Source organism: Lichenostomus cassidix, chromosome 1Aa (assembly GCF_008360975.1).
Source record: "Lichenostomus cassidix isolate B80296 chromosome 1Aa, HeHo_3.0, whole genome shotgun sequence".
Lineage (NCBI taxonomy): Eukaryota > Metazoa > Chordata > Aves > Passeriformes > Meliphagidae > Lichenostomus > Lichenostomus cassidix.
Window position 1 is genome coordinate 4,026,871 of NC_139480.1, and position 22,938 is coordinate 4,049,808.

General features: G+C 44.8%; 1 protein-coding gene and 1 long non-coding RNA gene across 2 annotated transcripts in view; both read right to left on the reverse strand.

Annotated features, from left to right (window-relative positions):
• Window positions 1–16,911, reverse strand: part of ITIH5 (inter-alpha-trypsin inhibitor heavy chain 5) — a 42,696-nt gene extending 25,785 nt beyond the window's left edge. Inside the window, exons 1-6 of the mRNA XM_085082400.1 lie at window positions 16,667–16,911; window positions 13,312–13,356; window positions 9,112–9,275; window positions 7,889–7,996; window positions 7,264–7,514; window positions 317–486 (exon numbers count right to left, since the gene is read on the reverse strand). Coding sequence (XP_084938526.1) covers window positions 317–486; window positions 7,264–7,514; window positions 7,889–7,996; window positions 9,112–9,275; window positions 13,312–13,356; window positions 16,667–16,786 — 858 coding nt within the window. The 5' untranslated portion in view covers window positions 16,787–16,911. The remainder of the gene's footprint in view (window positions 1–316; window positions 487–7,263; window positions 7,515–7,888; window positions 7,997–9,111; window positions 9,276–13,311; window positions 13,357–16,666) is intronic.
• An 880-nt stretch (window positions 16,912–17,791) lies between these two features.
• LOC146443087 (uncharacterized) lies at window positions 17,792–22,476 on the reverse strand. Its single transcript, XR_014855921.1, has 2 exons — window positions 22,325–22,476; window positions 17,792–18,107 (listed from the first exon to the last, which is right to left on the reverse strand). It is a non-coding gene; the product is annotated as an uncharacterized LOC146443087 (long non-coding RNA).
• Between the last annotated feature and the right edge of the window lie 462 nt (window positions 22,477–22,938).

The following is a 22,938-nucleotide window of genomic DNA, read 5'->3' on the forward strand; positions in this document are numbered from 1 at the left end:
AAATGCAGCAAGGATATAACATATATATCCATAGATCAGAACCACAACATGCACTTGAGGAGCTGGCCTTGTATCCAGATATACACAGCCAGTATACAAGAAACAGAAAAGCAGACACAAAAAAGAAGCTCAATGAAGTAGGAGTTTATGTCAATCTTGTGGCTGCCAATTGACTGGTTTTGTTTTGGAAAATTCTTATGAGATGTAGAAGTAGCCTTCACTTGGAAAGCATTTTCTAGGAATTTGGAGCACGCAGAACAATTGAACCATCTCGGGTACAGTTAAGAAAACAGAAAAGATGAATCGTGCACAATACCTGAACATCACCAACACTCAGCTCCCTGCTGACATCATATCTAATTATGAAGTCTCCCAAAATTCCATTTCGGGCAATCCTGGTTTGCTCAACAACACTGGGGTTGAATGTAACCTTAGCCAAGGTTTTGGTGTGCCCAATGACAGTAGAGGGAGGAGGAGACACATCACCTGTTGAGACAAAACCACAATATTACAGGTTTTTCCCATTGCCTTACAGATGTCAAAGCACAGCACAGGTGGTACTGCCATGGAGCCAGGTCAACCAGCACAGTGACTTACTGAGATTGAAAATTCAGCTCTCCAATGATAAAATAAGAATTTAATAATCACTCCTATCTAATTCTAAATTAAAACCCATATTGCATTGCAACCAGTGATATAAATATTTGCACAAAATTCCTGTGTTCAATTCTGTTTGGCCAAACACACAACCTCAGACATGTAAATGCTTTTCATTCCAGCCAACTCTAGATATACAGAATCCAGATCCTACACCTGAGATCCTTCCAGTCGATTCTAGTATGATTCATTTGACCTGTTTAAACATTTCTTCCAGGATTAGATGAATCACACTGTAGATTTTTCCTTGATTATAAAGAATTCTTGAGGTGGCATGTTCGGAGGTACTGCAGGCATGTGAGTCTTGTGTGTAATGTCTACACTTTAACAAGTCACCTTAGCTGCCTTTATGTTCAGAAAAAGTTATCATTATAGTCACTGAAATTCCAGTCTTACTAATTCAGGCAAAATCCAACACTGCCAGTGAAGTCACACAAACTGCATCCCTAAGATGTAACTCATCCTAAACTCCAAAAACCCTTCCCAAATCAATAAAGAGGGATGTGCCTGGCAGAAAGTACCTCAGAGAAAGACAATAATTTAGGTCTGAGTCACCCTGCAGAAGTTCCCTGCTGCCTCTCTACATAAACAAAACCCCACCTTACCCTCTTTTAGTTTGCCAACTGTTCATTCTCACTGAACTCCATTAGGACCCTTACAAAGGTCAGCTTTGGCCCCTGAATTTCTCCAGATTTTGAGGGCTTTCCCCCTATCCCAACTAGCTGTGAAAACACCAAAATAGATTCTCAGCTGAAGTTGTTCTTGGGTGCTTCAGCTCTTACAGTAATTATTCCAATTACACAGATGAGACACAGATGTTCTATCAGGTCTGCTCCTGGGCTGATTAGAATTTATAGGAATCAGCTGCTTAATTATACTCTGATGGAAAATCTCAAATCTTTGCGAAAAACCCCTAAGAAACTGGTGGTATGGCAGGGAAAATAGGGGATGAGAGACGTTCAGTTCAGGTGTTCACAATGCAATTACCTACATCTAAGCTTATTTTCTAGGCTCCACTGTGCAAGTGGAGATCAGATCAAGAGTATCAGAGATTAGGGTATGACACATCTGGCCAGACAGACATCTGCTTTAGGATAATTTTAATTAACAATAAATTAACAATACTGACCCCAATGACAAGGTGCAAGTGGTCTGGGAAAGTTCCACCCCAGAGGTTCCTATAGCTCTGTTTATGTAAAGAGCAATGCCACTTCACTTTTGTAAAGGGCTTTGAGCAGCATTAGGGAAAGGCAATGTGACATCTGCATGCAACATTGAACACAACCTCCCATCAGACCCCACAGTGAATTACAAAACCACAAATATGTGATTATGTCCATTTAACAAATAGGAAAATGGAGGCATGGAATGGTTCCCTAACTTACCTGACTTCCCAGAGATTAAAGTCCATAGAAATGCCAGGATTAGGGTCCTTGTGGGTTTATGAAATGATTAGCCAAATCTATGAGTTTTATTATTAAGCTGTATATGATCTAGGCTTCTCTAGGTAAAGGAATGACAGTAAGATTCATAAATCAGTAGCACCCTAGGATGTTACTTTCATGATGATTTGGCTTTACTTTTACAGCTGTCCTGTGAGTGCATTTGAGAAAAGGCACAAGACTGTTCTACTGAGATAGGGAAGGGTTTCATCATAGGCCCAACCGTTACACAAGTAAATTATAGTTAAAACACCTGGACTGTGGAACAAACTCAACAAAAGCCTTGTCCAAAGAGACTGAATGACAGATATCACCCAATTTCAGTAAAATCAAGAACTGACCCTGCGTCATGGCTTCTCATACTATGCCAGCTCCAATCCATCCATCCTGATGGAAACCAGGAGAGGTCCCAGCCAATACTGAAATCACATAAGGACACTAGTGCTGGATCTTAGAGGGGGCCTGTAAAACGATTACCCAGAGCTCTGACATTTTTTCTAAAATCCATGTGCATTTCAGATTTCTCCTGGCAAAGAAAAGCTAAAAATCAACATTGCTGAAAGATTTTACCTCAGTCTTGATCTGTTTTTATTTTTATAGCTGCCCTTTGATCTGATGAATCAACACATGCAATATGTTTTTAATACATAATACATAAGATTTGCTTGTATACGCCTTCTTGAATTTTCCATCTGTCTTCTATTGCTTCCAGAAACCCCACTTAACTTCCAGTGTGTGGGAAATGCCTAGAATGCATAGAAATGGCTTTAAAGTTAATTTATATTTTCTGATCTGAGGGTTTGACGTTACTTTTCCTCAACTGCTGAAAGGAAAGCCTGCTGTGGGTTAGGCTGCCTGGTTCTATCCCACTGGGGTCAGTGAGAATCAGTGCTGTGCTGGAAATAGAAGATCCCTCCTTTTTCCTCCTGCACATCCATGTTCATTGACAATCAGAAATCAGCTGAGTTAGGTAGCAACTCCATGCCTCAATTTCTCCACCGGTTAAATGGGCATAATCACATGTAACCCCTTTTTTAAAGCAATGGGGAATCTAGGTGGTTCATGTAGATCACATTGCCTCCCTCTATTGCTCCTCAAAACATTCCCTGGAGGTGATGAATGTCATCCCTTGTGACACAAACAGTGCTTTGGGGATCTCTGGAGAGGAAGTTTCCAAGGCTGTCTCACACAGCCATTGTAAGTGACAAGAATTGCTGAGGAATTCCTCCCACCCTCTTCATAGCCACTCATCTCCCTCTCTGGGACAGAGAATAAAAACAAAAAAAATGGTCTGACAGAAAAGATTTAAAAAAAAAAAGGTGGGGTTGTTTTTTTTTTTGGAATAACAAAAATCAGGTCAGGAAAGTACCTTTTCTAATTCATCCCATGTTCCCGAACTGAATCCCTGCCTACTTAGTTTTATAATACAACCAGGAAACACTCCAGACCTCCAGTAATGGAAATTCAGTGCCTGCACTGTCCAGTCCTTCCCAGAGCTTCACTTTTTTCACTGTTAGATGTTTTCAATGTCTAATTTACATTTTTCCTTATGGATTATAAACCCATGACTCCTTGCTCTTTCTGTTATTGACACAGAAGGCACAGTATCCTTTCCTTCCTTTCAGCAACTTTTTATATTCTTGAACACAGTTCCTATGTCTTCCCCCAGGTTTCTTTTTTAGGCAGCACTTGATATCTGGATCACAATTACTGTCCTCTGTTTATTGGCCTTGTTCTTTTTAAACAAGTGACAGAGAGAGAAAAATCTATGAGATATTTCAGAGTCCAGAGCATGGACGAGCTCCAAATGCTTGGGCTGGTTTGTGCTCACACTGAGGGAGTTAGTAAAGCCTTCAGAAAAACTTTCCACTAAATTCAGCTGAAGAAGTAAACAGATCAGGAAAAAGCATTTTCCATATGAAATCGTGGTCCTCACAAGATAAACAGTTAAACCTAAATTATTTTGGAGTCGGCAGGGTCTGGGTTAGAGCTCAAATGCAAAGTTCATCCTCCGCTAACATGTGGAAACTTCCAGGCAGCTGTTGTAAGAAATAAAAAGCTTTCTGAGACCTTTGACTTCAGAAAGAAGCAGTAATTCTCAAGCAGCCTAGTGTCTCCTGCCCAAGCCCATGACTATTTCTCACATGGCTACACTGGAGGAGCAGGACAAGGACAGCATCCAGGACATCATTCAGAAAGTGGCTCCATCCTGAGGTCAGAGGAGGTCAGGATCATTGGCCTCAACCCCTCCTGTTTTGGGGCTTGTATGTGACAGAAGACAATGCCTGCACGTGCCAAAAGATTGTTTTCCAAAACTCACATGCCTTAAACATTCCTTTGGGAAAAATACAACTCCCAGATGGAGCCATGTGCACAAGAGTTACTGTCAATGGGAATATCCTAGAAAGAGCTGTCATCACATTGTCTCTTCTCCATATTCAGAGAAGATGGATACAGGACTTTCTAAGAGCCAAGAGAAGAATGAATCCACAAGTGAGACTGGAAGAGACACTGGGATGCTGGTGGCTCAAACATTCTGGGGAAGCTGCTGATGCACAAAGCACCTTCCCAGGTGCTGAGGGTGAGCACAGCCCAGCTCAGGCTGCAGATGGTGTTGGATGAGAAAAGGGAAGAGGATAACCCTGGGAACTTTGTCTCTCTGTCCTTATTAAGTGAACTCAACTGTGATAATTCCCCTGCCAAGGCAGTGCTGGGACATTCACACAGAGCCTGAAGGTGTTCACTCTCTGATGGGACATAATGGGCTCAACTGGGCTGATTTCATAGGCAGCTGTATTGCCTTAGAAGGTGTCAAAGTGTCCTGTGATCCACAATATTCCATCATCCAGGTGTCCCTGATCCACGACATTCCATCATCCATTCTAAACTCCCCACCTCAAGGGAGGTACCTGGGTGTTCCCACCTGAATCTGGGTGATTGTGCATTCTATGGATTTGCCTAGGCTTTCCCTCACCACTTGAAGGATCTGGCCCATGACCATCCCTTTGACCAAAAGACATTGAAATGCCCATAACCAAGTCTTGTCACAAGTCTTTCAGGTGGTGAGATCTTTCTACTCTAGTACATTTTCTTAAGTGCTATTTTTATGGTTTTATATTGTCATATTACTCTAGATAATAAGAACCAAAACATATCTGTTTTCCTGTGCAACCAAGTTGTTCTGAAATAAACCCTACATGTGTATATTTACAAACACTGATCGTTCAGTGTTGTTTCACTCTAATCTGCCCCAAGGGATCTATTAACAAGAACCTGGGTTACCCTTGCTTTCTGTGGCCTGATGGCACAACTGGTTTTTCATCCCATACTCTCAAGTAATTTATAAATACTTATCAAAATCTCCTATTTTATCATTAATTGTGAGATACTCTAGACATCTGCTTAGACATAGGAAATTGAGGAAGAGCATTTTCGTGACATATTCAAACTCAAAGCATTCAGGCAGTATCATTTCCCACTGTTCAGGCCTCTGTTCCTTATGTAATCACTTTTTAAGTCACAACCCCTACATTGGGGCACCACAGATAACATAGTATGGCAGAACCTGGTCTGGCTTCCATGCTCTCCCAGCAAAGTGGCACTGAAGAGTTTTAAGCCACAGGATTCCAAGAAGAGACCAAACACTTTTTCCTGGTTTACTCCTAGTTTATAGACTGTGTGCCAAGCAGTTGCTCTGTAAATGCAAGACTTAAAATTCACCTGTCTTTCACTTAAAGACCCACAGCCTTCCCTGGAGATTTCATTAGATGTGCAGATCCCATGCTCTTGGGTCTTTAGGTGTCACATGAGCAAGAAGGTTTTGCAGGAGGAACTAATAGCTCTGATGCTATTGCTTTGTGGATCCTGCTTGGGAGATGACAGTCAGCTGGAATATAGTGGACAACTACATGGCATGATTCCAGAAAGAAAGGGTCTGTAATTGTATTCTGAACACAGATAAAGCACAGGGAGTCTGAGCTTTGGTTGCATTAACCATCCTGCAATGGGACACCTATTTTACATACATTTTACTGTCGAGGGAGGATTATAGAATCCTACAGCTTGGGCCCATTTTTATACAAGCTATTTGAAATCTGAAGCATGGTGCCAAAAATGTCAGTGCTCCCGGATTTCCATTTGGATAGTGAGTTACATGAGTTTTCCCTGTATGTCATTTACATATAGGAATTTCCATGCTGCGCTGGAGCAACAGTGTGTCTGCTCTGCTTAGTCTGTCATTAACCTTGATCAATGCCAGATGTTTTGCAGGAAACCATTTGCCACGACACACTGTGACATTCCCTGATAGGTGAAAAAGGCTTCCTGCCTCTCCTGATGAGGAGCAGAGAACATTTATCACACGGCACGTGGATGTTTGACACAGAGACTAATGAGGCTTGACCTGAAGATAGTCCAAGTCACTGAGAGCCTTGATCTCACTGTGATTTGGATGAAATCAGTAGGATCCTGCTGAGCACTCAGTTTAACTCCAGTTTACATGCTTTAGGATCTTTCTGTGGCAGACATGAACAGCTCCACTGATTTTGCTGGCATTATGTCACTTGGGATGACTGAGGGTCAAGCCCCAAAAGACTCTACCTCCTCCTTCCATCCTTTTTGTTGGTATTTTTTTGTCAACATGTAGCAATCACAGGATCAGGTGCCCTTCCCTGATGGTTTCCACAAGAAAAATTACCTTTACACTGTCTGAACAGTAGGTGAGGATGGCTGGGGATAAGACCATATGCTCAGATAGCACTTAGTGCTTTGGCAAAACATGGATTTTCCTCTTGGAATTTCCCATGTTCTGAAGTGCAGGATTTCCTATCTGCCTTGGCATGGACGGATGGAAAAACAATTCACTTAAAATAAACAATTCCCATGAGATGTGGAGGCCAGGGAAGAGCCTGCTCCAGTGCTGAGCACAAGGCCTGAAGGCCCAGTTTAAAGTTCTTAAAGACAATAGCAAAAAAAAAAGTCATATAGTGATGAATGGGATCGGCCCTGTATTCATTAAGCTTCAAAGTCCTCACAGGCTTTTATGCACAGATACCACACAGACACAGTCATCCAGAAAAAACAGATCCAACCCTGCCAGGCCTTCTTGAGGACTGATCAAGGCCCTGCAAGCAACAGAACCATGGGTCATAAAATCTCTCCTTACCTTCAGCTTTCCCATTGCCTTTGCTCTTGCTGTTTCGAAGGGGAGGCACTTCCAGGGACACAATTCCCGAGTTCTCCAGGATGTTCACCTCTACCTTCAGCCTCCCCACCAGCTGCTGGGGCCGGATGCTGACGGTGTATTCGTATTTCCCCAGCCGCCTTTGCAAAAGCTCCTCGTAGTGCAGGATGAACCTGGCCTGCATCTTGCGAGGAATGAACACAGAGGCCTTGAATGTCTCGTAGCCATTCTCCCTGGAAGGAAAATCCAAAGACACCTTCACATCCCACACACAACACACTTTTTTTTGATGCTTTGCTCTTGAGTGAAGTGGATGACTCAGTCCATGACAGTGCCTTAATTTTCCTTTCTGCTACTCAGGAAGTAACAAGGATTTTTTCCCCTAGCAGTACATCCTGAGCATCTTGGAATTTAAAAAGTTGTGTGGCAGGGTTAGGAAAGGCCACGCACAATTTTACATGGCTTAGAGTATAGGAATGACACCAGGCAGTGCAGATAATACACAGTTTAGCTGCTCCTTCCTATAAATCCATGCCAAAGCAGTCAAGATAAAGGTGAAGGGAGAGTACATCCCTTCCCAGAACACAGCCAAATGCACAACACTCACCTCCCCTCTGTGGGGCTTGGAGGTTTCTTGTGCCTTGCTTGGTCATCACTGATATTTTTCTTTTCTTTCCCTGTGACTTCTCCATAATAAGTCTTGTTGCCAATGCTCCTGGAGAGACCAGAGATGTCATTGTGGTTACTTTGCACCCAAATACAGTGATAGGTGTACATTTTCTGCAGGTGAGTCCACAGACTGGGCACCATGAACAGACTCAGAGTGCTACTGGTGTCACTCTCCCGAGTATGTCAAGTCGCTGGGACAGAAGCCAATTCAGAAGTTCCCTGCTGGAAATACCAGCCTGGTACAAAGATAAATATCTTTATTAAAGTTATTGCTCCTATTCACTCTAAATGGAAGTATTTTTTAAAGAGTGTGTTTCCTACCCCCTTTGGTCAGGTCTGAAGCTGTGGCCCCAATATCTGCCTGTAGAGAGGATCAGAGCATGATCAAACCCCACACATTGGAGACCAAAAGTTTAATTTATTAGTCATTTCAGTACGAGGTTGCCTTCCATTTGGTTTATCCTTCACAAAGGACCTCCAGCAGCCACTGAACTTATCTGATGGTTGGAGTTGATTTCTGCTCCATTGACAATGTGGAGAACATGGAAAAACAAGAAGATACTTAGGCATCACAGTCAGGTGAGATAAATATATGTGTCAGTGTTGCTGAAACTTCCTCTGGAGAGGTTTCTGAAGTTTTGGACAGATTTTTCTCTTTCAAATCAAAGAGGAGGAGAAGGAAGTTGTTAAAAGACACTCATATGGGAAATAGCGTGGAGCAGAAAGGCCTTGCAAAGTGAGGGCCTTGTTATCCCTGTAAAATTCTTGCTCATTTCTGTTCCTTTGGTTAACCAGAAAAGCATTCTGGGAATGACTCAGCTAAACCACAGGTGAAAAACAGGTTACATAATTGTAAAACAATTATTAGAACCAATCAGTGCTCACACGGTGGGCTGTGGTTGGTCACACCTGATGCTGTTCCTATCACGGTCTGTGGTGTTGGTTAAGCACATTTTTTATGCTTCACAAGTATGGAAACTCATAACAAACTAACAGTTTAAGAACCCTGGATTGTTGCAATAAAGTGTCTTTGCCATACCATCATGGAGATTGTGTGTTTAACTCAGCGAAACAGAACAGGGAATTTCCCTCCCTGTTTACACTGAGGATTTGAATTTAGTATCCTGGCATCCACAGATGGTCTGTGCATTACTTACTTACATGGTAAAGTTGGAGATGAAAGCTGCAGCTGGGATCTGCATCTCAAACACAGCTTCTCGTGCCTCAGAGCCACTGTTCACCATGGTGCAGGACACAGTGGTGAAGGCATACCGGGAAATGATCGTGGATCTCACATGGAACTCAGACATCCGAGGCCTGGTTTCCTGTAGGAATAAAAGGTTACGTCTAAACTGGCATCTGGATAACTCACCCCTTCAGTTTTTCAATGGGTTTAGTATTTAATGTGCTCTAGCAAACTCCCACCCCATGAGTATTAGACCTCCTGGCAACAACAGGCAAGGTGGACTTGTCCTCAAAATTTCAGGTGAGCTACAAAAGGTAAATCAGGAATGTGGTACTGCCTTTGTTCATGTGCAGAGGCCACAGACATTCTCCAGTGCTTGGGAAGGGTCTGAGAGCTCTGCTTATGCCAGGATTCAGGTTGTGAAGCACTCTGACAAAATCCATCTGTGTCCTAAACTGAAGACTTCAACCCTGACTGCGTGAATGGATCAGCATTATTCCCCTGTGGCCTGGGAAGAGAAGCCCAAAATAGGTTCCCATGGGATCCAGAGCTGTGTCACAGACCCTGCCCTCTGCACTGTGCACAAGAGCAGATGGAAGACTTCTTGAAAGACTGACATCACCATGTATGAAGCAGCACCTTCAAATTCATCCAGTCAGATCCATAAGTTATGTAAACAGAACAGCTGCTGTCAGTGGAGTCAACTGAGTCCTCTGCTGAGAATCCATCCTGGAAGTCTGGGCCAATGGATGGAAGAGACTTAATAAAAAACATTGACACTGTGACATCTCAAGCAAAATATTTTAAGCTTTTTAGCCCACGCTGGACTCCTTCCAGCAGAGATGCAGCAGAGACAGCAGTGAATGACACATGATGTAGCAATGGAAGCTGAAAGCCAATTTCTGCTTCTTGGGAATGTGTTTTTGTGCACGAGTCCAGAGTTGGAGCATTTCTCCAGACTAATGTGTCTTTTGACAGCAACATCTCCATGGAGCTCAAATGTTTTCTTCCTGGAATACTTCAGTGAACTTAACTGTGAGCAGCCCTTGGAAAAAAAAAATCTGTACATCGACTTACACAATCTAAGACCAAACCCTCAAAAGCAGAAGGGAGATAAAGGGTAAAGTACCTTGCAAATACAGAGAAACCTCACTAAGCCAAATACAGTGCGACTCTTCCTAATTGAGGCTGATAAAAACTCACAGTCACGTAACACTTGTGAGGACAAGAACAGGCTCTTCAGCTGCATGTCCAGGCTTTCTTTCAGAACAAAAATAATTTTGGCAAATGGCTGAAGAAAGGGAGCAAATGTTTGTCTGAGTATGAAACAAGAACATTTCTGCAGTAGCTGATGGCACTGGAAGTAACTGAGCATCCTACTAGCCAAGCTGCCGGGCTGGTGAATTCCAGGCAAATGGAAGAATGAGGATCTACTGGAAACAAACACAGAACTACCAACAAACTTGGCATGAAGCCCTGCCTGCCTACACTTCCAAGGCTTGGAAAGACTGGTAATGTGTCTCAGATGAACCTAAATGCGATAGATATCTTTAACAGCTGGAGAATGATGATGTGCTCAGTGTCAATGCTCATCCTACTCGGCTCACATGGGGCACAAAGGCAAGAGATTTGGACTTCCAGGGTAGGATTTATCTCACTGGTTTCAGGCAGATCAGTGCAATGGATCTATGGATCAAGACTAGAACATTCCTGCTCAGATCTAATGTCCCACCCTTAGACCACTGCTTAATTAGCTGCTGTTAATTAGAACCAGATTCTGCAGTTCTTAGGACTTTCCCTGCTACATAGACATGGCTTTCCAGTCTCATTATCCTGAAGGTGGAGAGGATGGGGAGTTTTCATTGATAGTGGGGTTGTACAAATGCTTTCAGATATAATGAGCTGATGTTTCATTCAGTCTTCCATTCCAATAATTAATTACCTGTGGCATAGCAAGGGACACAGAGGATTTAATAAGAGAAGTTTTAGAATGAATCGGAAACTACAGCAAATTCTTTGGGTTCAGACCTTCTGCATTCACCCCCACGTGCTGCAGTTCCTCCTAAGCTGTGGGTTTATATGTAGCTGACAGCTCAGCAGCTAAAGAGGATCAAGCCCTTTGCCTTGAAATACAAGTGGCTCTGCAGTGACCTGTCTGACACTGTGAATGCACTGGTGGAGTCACAGCAACTCAGAAAGTCTTTCAAATGTGACAGAGAGCATGAACTTGCCCTTGGTTATGACAACATGAGAATGGTTGTGTTGGGTGAGAACAAAAGCAGTTCTAACTCTATAATCTGTCACTGTCAGAGACCCACAGTACTTGCTTAGAGAAGAGTGTAAAATCAGTTCAACCTGCCCTGATACCAGTTGGAAATATTCTCTCAGTTTTCAGTAACTTGTGGCTGAAGGAACTCCCAAGTCAAGGATGGCATTTTGGTGGTGTATTTGTATTCTGTGGATATTTCTTCTATTACTTTACACAGCTCCTTTTTGAATGCATGTAACTTTTAGCACGCACAGCATCTTGTACCGAGGAGTTCTATGGCTTAATGATCTTTTATATGAAAAAACACATCACTTAGGGCTTTATTTTTTTGCTAAATCCACTCTTTGCTGGCTTCAGCTGATCTCTGTTATAGAATTACAGAATGCTTTGGGTTGGAAGGGATCTTAATGACCGTCCAGTTCCAACCCTCTGCCATGGGCTGGGACACCTTCCACTAGACAAGGTTGTCCAAGCCCTGTCCAACCTGGCCTTGAACCCTTCCAGGGATGGGGCAAATATCTCTATCCCACTGAACAAGCTCCAGTTCTGATACTCTTACAAACTTAGAAATGGCAAAAACCTCAACAGCAAAAAAGACTTTCACCAGTCCTCCTGCTTCCTGGTGGATGGAAGTTGCTGTTGGGGAAATCAAACACTGAATAAGGATATCACATAGAGCTGAGGATGAAAGAATTGTTTCATCTTCGCATCCCTGGAAGGGATCTGCTCTTCCTTGTATGCAGAAAATATAAACAGTGGGGGCACAGGCTGTTTCCAAATAGGTTGCTCGGTCAGGCTGGGCAGGCAGCCCAAGTTCCAGTCTGTGATTCCTGTGCTGCATTCCCTGGAGCTCTTGCACAATCCATCAGTGCCTGGTGCTCTGACTTACAGCTGTGCAAAGACCTGTTTGTTTTCTGCACTTTTTATTAAGGCCTTCAGAAGACGAGAGGCAGCATAAAGGAAAAAAAAAAAGCAAAACAAACCATTTGTTTGATGTTATTATTACCGTGATTTATCATCCCTATTAAAAATTAAGTGAGGAAATGCCAAAGCAGCAGATTAGCACACTACTATGAGGCAGGTTGGCTGGATGCTTTGTGGAGGTGTCCTGGTTGTGATGATGAACTGGCAGCTGAAATTTTCTCACCAAACAAATTATTTTATGCTTGTTTACATGAAATATTTGGAAAGACAGAAAAAGGGCTGAAGATAAATTAAATCCGTTCCATATTTTTGCCTTTATCAGTTGCTTTCATCAAAACAAATAGACTGTCTCTCTGATTTGAAGTAATAAACTGGTAATAAGCCTCAGAGTTTCTCTCTAGGCTGCTGACTCCAATCTGTCAAAGATCAAGGGGATCAGCAGCTGTTAAGTTGATGGCTGCTCAGGGTGTGAAATGAGTTCCACCAGTTCTCAAATAGGAAGTCCTCAAAAAATCCAGAAAAATAACTGGCCGTGAACAGCAGTTCCCCTGGCTGCCTCTCTACATCTAAATCTTAGTTTTCTGTGCTGAAGGAAGGCTATTGGCTTCCTTGTTTTCTTCTTTTCTCCAGTGGATTTTGTTAGAGAACAGCAGAGATCTTCAAATTTCAAAGCAAATTCTCCCCTTCTCTTCAAATTCAGTGAGATTTCATCAGGCCTATGTTCCACCACTGCATGGTTAAGGTTTGCAACCTTAGGAGTTTGTAATTAGGAGTTCCTTCTTCAAGCCTGGGGTTGAGAAGATGGATTGGGAAGTATTAGAAGAACCTGTACCTGTTGCATTGATCAGAATTGTTGTTGCCCAGAATCTCACTGTACCCTTGCATAGTTCATTCCTGGGCACAGGGATGCACACACACACACACATATCCAGGGAAAGCTGAGTTGCCATGAGACAAAATAAAGCCAGGGAGTGATACATACCAGCCTCTGCAGGAATTTGGCCTGTCTTGGGACACGGCGAGCAACCTGCAAAGAGTTAAGGGAGTTATTGGAACTTACTCAGCTTACAGAAGACATGACACTTGTTTAAAACCAGACACAGGGCTGTGTGACTGATCACCCGTGGCCAGGTTCAAATTTTCCTCTGGTTAAAATTAAAACCTGAATTTCTTCTATATTAACAGACCCACTGATCAAAGCTCAGCAGTGGAATGTGGCTCTCTCAGGCCAGGAGGTGCTGGGTGTTTTGCAAAGGGTGCTTGGCAAGGGACCCTCTATATGGTACCAGGAAGCTCAGCCTTTCGCTAAGACTATCCCTGCTAAGAACATCCCTGGAAGTATTGAAGGCCAGGCTGGATGGGGTTTTGAGCAACCTGGTCCAGTGGAAGGTGTCCCTGCCCATGGCAAAGGTTTGGAACTGGATGATCTATCTGTCAGATCCCTTCCAATCCAAACCATTCTATGATTCTACAATTAGTTTAAATTAATGTTACAGATCTGTTGCCTAAATACTCCACACAGGTACTGAGGATTTATTGTTCAGTGACAGAAAAGCACTCGTTATGTACAAAAAGGGAACAGAGATGTTTAAATTCAGCCACAGACCTTATTATGAAACAAAGTGCTTCACCTGTGACAGAGCACTCATACTCACTGTATCAGCCTTCTCATCAACTCCTCTGACTTCTTCTCACATGGTGTGAGGCTCAGCTCAGCAACATCTCCAAATCAAGTCCCTCCCCAAAGCAAGTCTTTTGTCAATGAGGGAAGCCAAGTGCCTTCTTAAAATATCAGTGGAACCCCAGAGAGCAGCAGAATGCAACAATATTTTTTTACCTGATTTGCCCTTTCTGTTGATTTACACTGAAACAGCAGCAGCCCTTGCCAAAAAGATGATTTTATGTCTGTTTATATCGTGCATTGAAAAGCTCCGGAAAGCCCAGAGGGGAAATTAAAGTTTCATCCATGGGAATCTTTACTATTTCCTTCTGCATTATTTTAGCCAACATCTCATAAAATTAGGACCAAAGGAAAGCAGCTCCCTCAGGAAATTCTCAATGGAAACGAGAGGAGAGGAGAGGAGAGGAGAGGAGAGGAGAGGAGAGGAGAGGAGAGGAGAGGAGAGGAGAGGAGAGGAGAGGAGAGGAGAGGAGAGGAATTCTTTGCATTTTAAGTTTTGGAGGAAACTCTCTGTCTGGATCTCTTATCTCAGACAAGTTAAGCCCCTCAGGAGGCTGTTGCAAGAGGCTGCAGAATCTCCATCACTGCAGGTTCTTCAGAACAAGCCAAATAAATGTCTGTGTAGCTGGTCTTGCTTGGAGCAGAGGCAGGGATGAGAGATCAATAAATCCCCAGTACTTTTTTACTAAAAATTTACATTTAGGAACAAATCCACCTGTTTTTCTGTATGGAGTGGTCACAGGGGTTTTTTGAGACTAATCAGTGAAACTGGAAACTTGGTTCCTGATTTTATCTTTCCTCACCACAAACCCATTTTGTGTGCTTGCTTAATTGCATAAGAAGGCTCTGTATGACTTGGGTCCTTCAAGAGACACCTTCTGAAGTCTTGGGGATACCCAGTGGACATCAGTGAGGAGCTAAGGGTCACTAAATAGCAGTATCCTGTTTTCCAGGACTTCATGACTATTGCCGAAGCACAGCTGCAGGGTTTGTGATCAGCACATTGGACTGTTCTAATCAGGCAGCTTCACTGGCATCATCTAATGGAACAATTTTCAAATTACCATCAACCTTTAGCTTTAAAACCTTTAAAAGCCCTCATTAAAGCCCAATAATTGCTAGTAGTGACCCCATAACTTGGTGCCATCTGCTAGCCCTAGCATGGTATGTGGGATATAATCTGTGCAGTGGATTTGTTTATGCAGCAGTATCTCGATCTAGGGAAGCACCTGCCTGTTCTCAGCCTGGCTCAGGTGTTCAGTGAAGACAGACAGACATCCTCTCCTTGATCTGACTGTCCCAGGGGACCAGGTGACCACATCTATTTATGTATCACTGTTTTTCTGCTGGAAGTTACTGCTGCAGCTCCTGTGGAAACACGCTCAATTTGCCTCAAGCAACATCAGCCAGGTTATGTCAGAGCTGTGAGCCAGTTCTTTGAGCTTTGCAAGTGATTTTCCCCCTAAAGCAGGTGGGTGGCCCCAGATACCACTCCACTGTGTGGTAGAGATACTCTGTCCCACTTGGACAGGTGGGTTTGTAAAACAGTGTTGGTTTGTGGCTGAATTCCCCCCAAAAGGAATATACATCCATAGTAATCAGGATTGACAACAAAGTTGTTTCCTCATGGGGGAAAGATGTGGATGTGTCTGGAAAGAGATTCTTCCTCTTCTAGGTGGGATGGATAGAGCTACACATGAAAAGTCTCACTCTTCCCACCTACTGCATGGCAGAAAATGCTAAATACAGGCAAACACCAACATTTTAGACACACTGGATTATCCCACCTGACCTCCAGCAAGGTACAGGTATTCCACCATTCCTTCATCGTATCTGTCAGACCCACATAGGTGTCTCAGATACTACAGAGTCTCTCAGATCTGATCAAATTTAGATAACTGACTGATGCCCTGAGTGACCCAAAGTTACACGTGGAGTCTGATCTGTTATAGACCTGGCAGATGTGAGAACAGACCTGAAGCTCAGGCTTCTATAGAATCAAAATGGTTTGGATTGGAAGGAGCCTTAAAGATCATCTAGTTCCACCTCCCCTGGCATGGGCAGCCACACCTTCCACTTGAAATGGATCACAGCCTCCCAAAACACCACCCAAACTATTGCAAAAAGTTCGCTGCTCTTTCAATCCCATTTCCTCAGAAAATCTAAGCCACACAATAACACAACAGCCCTCACTTGTAGAATATTTTTTCTTCTTTCATTGTCAACAAGCATTTTAGAATCTGAAATTCATGTGGTTTGTTCCATCCAGCGCGGGTTAAAAATCAAGTACAGTAAGACCACAGGCAGAAAAACTTTCCCCCGAGCCTGAAATACTCCGAATTACTCAGCCTGGAGCGTGGCCAGCACACAGTGCGTTAACTCCCCTGTCCCTGGAAATGCCTCGTTAGCCCAGCCGTGGGGATGGATGTCAGAGCGAACCCACCCGGGGCAGCAGCACCATCCCGGCAGGGTGATCTCCTACATGAGCACCTCCAGCACACTTCCCTGCTGGCTGTAGCACGGAGCTGAGCAGCAGGGGCAGGTGGAATAAACGCATTTTTATCAGACTGCCCCGCATGCCAGTACTGCCGGTGAAGAGGGGACAAGCCAGCCGCGGCCACCTGCTGCTCCCGAGCAGCCACCGCTGCGATCCTACCTGCTCCGCGATGCTGTAATCCGCCAGCAGCTGCTCCTCCAGGTACCTGGCCATCAGCTCCGAGTCGGGCTGCCCCGCCGAGGGGGAGAAGCCCCAGCAGAGGCACAGCCAGAGGATCATGGTGGGTGGGTGGGTGGCTGGCTGGCTGGCTGGATGGATGGATGGAGCGGGGGGCTCCTGCCCCGCGGTGAGCGCACAGCCCTGCTGCCGCCTGCGCTGCCTGCGGGAGCCTGACAGGAGACACAGCGACACACCCTCTCCTCCTCCTCCCCAGCCCGGGACCTGCCCCTTTTCCACGCAGGGCGGCTTCCCGAGCTGCTGGCATCCCTGCGGGGCTCGCATCCTTCAGCCGGGGTCCCCAGCAGGAGCAGCCGCCCTGCCCCTCTCGGCCCCGCAGCCTCCCGCTTGTCCCCTGCAGGACAGGGGCGATGCTGGGAGTCCCCGAGGTGCTGCCGCTTGTCGTTTCGGCGCCAGCAGCCCCTCTGGGCGAGGGGAAGGCTGAGGGGACATTTCCTACACCTGGCTGAGAGCTGAGGAAGGGCCGGGATGGTGCCCAGTGCCTCCCACCCACCGCCTTAGGGAGCAGAAGCCCAGGAGATGCTTCAAGGTTGGAGCTTTCCTACGGGGTGGTAAAACCCTCTGGTTCCACCCTCCACCAAGGGAAAGCTTTTCTTACTTCATGTTTGGAGAGCCCTGGCTGATTTGGGAATGCTTCCCCCAAGGCAGGGCAGGGCTCCCTCTGCATCCTCACCTTGGCAGCCTCCCTGACGGCAGTGATGGCCAAGACAGTAATTCTGACCCCCTCTTGCCATCCAGACTGTGTTTCTCAGCTGGACAAAGCTGGGGTGGCCTCCTGCTCTTCCCTCCATTTGCCAGAGGCAGACTCCTCTCCTCCTCCCAGAGCAGCCCCGGGTGAAGGTGAACACCTGTGAGACCTGCTGGATTCCACCAGGGATGTTCCTGGGGCATGGCAGTGCCAGCTGGCACCGACTTGGCAGCTCTCCCCCCCAGGCATTGGGGAACTTGTATCTGCAGTGCTCACCTCACCCCAAATCAGGCGTATTTGCTACTTTATTTTTCTATGCCAGCATTAACTTCTCAAATCTAGCACACCCAAACTTCCTCTTTTTGCTTTGTTTTGGTTTTCTCGTTTGTTTTTTTTCTTTTTTTTCTTTTTTTTTTGTTTTTTTGTTTTTTTTTTTGTTTTGGCAGATGCTCTGTGCTGCATGCACAAACCTGACATGATTCAAACCACTGTATTTTCTTTTTCCTTCCCAGCTTTGGGCCACCATGGGCTGGAGCTGCTGTGGTTCATCTCCCATCCATGGCAATAACAGTCCAGTGAGTGTCTCAGTGTCTCTCTGGTCTTGCTGAAGCTCTGTGTCCTCCAAATCTGGCAGGTATTTTGGAGGAGCTTCTCATTCAGAAGGGATGAGAGCAGCTGGATATGGAGCAAAGGAAAGTCATGATCAGCACCTTCAGAACTCCTCCTTTGCAAATCAATGACTCAAACTTAGGCTGAGGCGACACAATGTTCACATATAATGGCATTCAATCCCCTACTGGCATTGCCAGCAGGAGAAAAGGAATCAAAAACCTACCAAGTCCCTTTCCCACCAGGACCAGCCCACCACTGTCAGGTGCAAAGGCCTCTGTAGTGGCCACAGCCTCAATGGGAGCTGCAGAATTGGGCAGCACTGCAGGGAATGATGAAAGGTTTATGTGGCTGGAAAAGAGAAGATGGTGGGAGAAAGCTGGAGGGAGGCTGGCCAGGATGCTTCAGACCTCCAGAGACACCTCAAATGGTTCCTCTACTGATTTGACCCCTGCTAGAAGACAGTTGAGGGATTTTCTTCAGCTCCTCACCATTTCAAAGTGAAGTGGAAGAGGTCTCAACCATCCATTTGGGAATCAGTGAAGACTCAGACCAACGGTTCAGCCTGACACCTGGTTTAAGGACACACACAAAAGAAGTGGTTTTAGGTTTTCCTGTTTCCAGGTTGTTTAATCTCCTGCATGTCTTGCCTAACTCAGACAGAGAAATGCATGGGAGCAGCATGGCAAATAGGACTGTTACCTCCTGTGCCCTCACTACTGGCATTAAGGTGTGTCTCAGCCTGCTCTGTCCATGTTTCACTACCCTGGGGACACAGTTGTATAAAAGTCTTGCAGTATATGCTTAGAAATGCTGATAACAGGCATTTAATCCAATACATGCAGCATGATTTTCTTCCTGTTCTGAAAAACCTGGAGGAAATCAAGACACTTCTGTAAAAGCAAGTCAAAACTAGCCCACTAGCCCTATGGGTAACAATATTTCTAGTCAGGAAGGGAAGGTGTTTGCCAGTTTGAAATAACTACTGTACAGTCAGGAGGCATTTGGAATGCCATCCAAATCTCACCAGCTGCTCCTCTTTGCCTCTTGATCAGCATTTTGGCCACTCTGCCTCTCCCACTGCACAGGAGAGGAGCTGAGGGCCAGGGTGAATCAGAACAGTGAGACAGGGCAAAGATACTGCAATAGAGCTGAGCCTGAGCACACCTGGAGAAAGGAGGATATTCAAGCCAGAACAGGATCCTCCAGCAGGTACATGATAACCAATGGGCATGAGAGAGTGAGCTGGGAAAAGCTCAGCCCTTCCTAAAGGGATTAGGAGCAGCCAGTTGTGCTTATGCTCCCCTCAGCAAGGGCACGTAAGGACACAGAACATGGGTAAGACCAAGGTGTGTTTTAATGTGGTTCAGATGCACTTAGGTTTGCTGAGTGAGCATTAAGCCTGGGGTCTTGATTGTTCACTTTATCTCCTCTTCCCCCTCCTTGGAATAGTCTCCAGGTTTGGGGTGTGAACATGGCAGGCACTGTTCCGGGGGTGCTGCTGGAGTCCAAGACAAGCAGTTACTCAGGTGTGTTCACATCAGACATGTCCCATGCTGACTTTTGCAGGCTAAGCAAGATGAGCAGCTGTTCTTTGGATGGGGGCTCAGCAAATTGAATTTCCTGGCGTGCCTGCAGCCAGCGTGAGCAGAGACACCAGAGAGAGAGGTGTGATCCAGCAGCTGAGCTTCCACACGCATTTCACCTGGAACAGATCATCTTATATCGCAGAGTCTCTCTGTGTTGACACGCAAACATGATGACTTCATGCAGGGTTAAATGCCCGACCAGAACTGTCTGCACCAGCAACTAAATGTACCCAAAGCAGCAGCAAACTATGCCATGTAGTGGCATGCAAAGCCAGCAACTGATTCAAGACATTGGCAAGAGTCCCAAAGGGTTACACAGGTGTAGTCATAGATAAATGTCGAGAGGTAAAATTAATTACCATGAAGTTCAGGGAATTGCATTCCATTTTTGCCTTCAGGTCTTAATCTAAGCATTCTCCTCTGAAACATCTGGATGGCATCTGCTGACCCCAGTTCTGATGCTATTGAGAGATGCCTGTGCTCCTGAAAGAGTCACAGAACGGTTTGGGTTGGAAGGGATTGTAAAGATCATCTAGTTGCAACCCCTCTGCCACAAGCAGGAATGACACCAGGTTGCTACAACTTGGATTTGCACACTTTCAGGGATGGGGCATCCACATCTTCTCTGGTCAACCTGTGCCAGTGCCTCACCACCCTCTGCATAAAGATTTTCTTCCTAATATCTAATCTAAATCTCTCCTCTTTTAGTTTAAAACCATTATCCCTTGTCCTGTCACTAAATGCCCAACTAAAAGGTCAGTCTCCCCCTTTTTTGTAAGTTCCCTGTAAGCACTGAAAGGCTGCAATAAATGCAAAAAAAAGAGAAGATGCTCTTCTCTCCAGAGCCTTTTCTTCTCCAGGCTGAGCACCCCCAGGTCTCCCAGCCTGTCTCCAGGGCAGAGATAGTCCACCCCTCAGAGCATCTCTGGTTTCCTCAGGACTTGCTTCAACAGATCCACGTTTTTCCTGTGCTGAGGACTCCAAACCTGGATGCAGCACTCCAGGTAGGATTCCACGAGGGCTGGACCACCACCTCCAACACCTCCCTAGGTTCCCTCTTCCAGTGCCTGAGCAGAAGCATCAAGGGAAACCTTTCCTGTATGTCCTTAGATCATTTCCCAGAATGGCTGGTGTGTGGTGGGATTAATGTCAGGGCAGTCACACCAAGTCTGTTGCCTTTCAGGTGCACCCTGTTGTTTTCTGGATGGCTGGGAATTTCCAGATATGAAATTCAGAATGGGAATAGGAGGTTGGTTGTCTCATCAGACACAGGAACTGAGATATTTCTCAGTGCAAACCAAACTAGCACAATTTAATTATTCTGAGGGACAGGCTCTGCACAGCACTAATTGCAAGTGGTGCATGAAAACTTCCTTCCAGAGGAATCCCAGCCATGAGAGGACAACACATGGAACAGCCCAATGGACACATAGCAAAAAACGTCCTACTGAGATCGTGTCATCCTCACGAAATTCTGGGAATGTTCATCTAAACTGATGGTAGGGCTCTGAGCATCCTCAGCACTTGTTTCTAACGTATATTAGCTGTACTTTCTTGAGAAGTTTCAGCTTTTTTTTTTTTTTTTTTTTTTTTAACACTGTTGGACAGTATATTTGAGCAGTTTCTGCCATCTAGTGGTCACACTAATTTCCCCGTCTTACTATTGTCATAAAAAAAATTAAGCCACATTTACAGGTTGTGAGAGGACTGAAAAAGGGAGTTAGAAACTTAATTTTTAAAATGAACTTTGTGCTAAAAGGACTTTTTAAATCTCTTCAGAGCAGCAGTGATTTGCTTCCTGGCCCAGTGGCACAGATAACTCCAGAAGAGCTTTAAATTTCTGATGAGAAAGACTGGTCACTCAAAACTAGAGGCACAAATGTGAACAGAACTCAGTTTATACACAAAATTCAAGCTGAAATAGGTACCATCAACACAGCAAGGACTGGCTGCCCCATCCTGCTTCTCGAGAAGCCCTGTCATAGCCGTGGCTCCAATAGCACCCATGGAAGGTTTTTCTAAGCTAACTTTGAGGTGGTTAACTTAAATACTGCCAGATTGTATCACAAATAATGGGGTCAGCAGGACAGGGCAGTGACCATCCTCTGGTACTTGTCACTAGTGAGGCCACAACTTGAATCCTGTGTTCAGTTTTGTGCCACTAACTGCAAGAAGGAAATTGAGGGGCTGGAGTGTGTCCAGGGAAGGGAAGGGAGCTGGGGAAGGGTCTGGAGCCCCAGGAACAGCTGGGGAAGCTGGGAAAGGAGCTCAGCCTGAAGAAAAGGAGGCTCAGGGAGGACCTTGTGGCTCTGCACAACTCCTGACAGGAGGGTGCAGCCAGGCAAGGGTTGATCTCTTCTCCCAGGTAACCAGAAACAAGAGGAAATGGCCTTAAGTTGTACCAGGGGAGATATAGGTTGTATATGAGGGAAAATTTCTTCACCAAAAGGGATGTCAAGCACTGGAGCAGGCTGCTCAGGGCAGTGATGGAATCACCATCCCTGGAAGTATTCAAAAAACACATGGATGTGGAACTTGGGGGGCACTGTGGTGGACTTGGCAGTGCTGCATTAATGGTTGGACTAGATGGTCATCAAGGTCTGTTCCAATCTAAATAATTCTATTATCAAAAAACCTGCTCCCATCCTCTCTATTCTCCTCCTCCAAACACATCACTTCCCCCACCTCTCCTACCTGGCAGAGAGCTGAAAGACTGTTGGCATTTCCTTGTGAACCTCTGGATGTAAGTTCAGGTCTCAGACTGAGAAACAATCTGTGGAAAAGGTGTTGAAAGGATGAGTAACAACAGACTTGCACCACAGAAATCTTTTACTGAAACACCAAAGTGTAACATAGAGTAAGATAACAGAATACTATTAATATTATATAGTGATTATAATACAATATAATATATAAGATAATGTAATGCAATGTAATGTAATGGGATATAGTAATAGAATGGAATGGAATGGAATGGAATAGAATAGAATAGAATAGAATATAGAATAGAATAGAATAGAATAGAATAGAATTTTGTCTGCTGTTTTGTCCCAGAGTTCACATAGTAATTCTGACATTTCCATTGAAGCTGCTCAGTTGTCTCCAAATATCCTTTCTTCCTGGAAGAGTGGAAGGGGTACCCCAGCAACTTTTGCCAGAAGCCTTCTTCCTCCCTTCTTTCCCCTTTTTGCTTTGCTGTCTTAATTTATCTCATCACTTTAAACATCCAAAGCAGGGAGGCCAAAAAACGGTTTCAAAAGCACCCAGGGGCCGTAGAATGTGCATCTGAAAATATCATCAGATGTTCC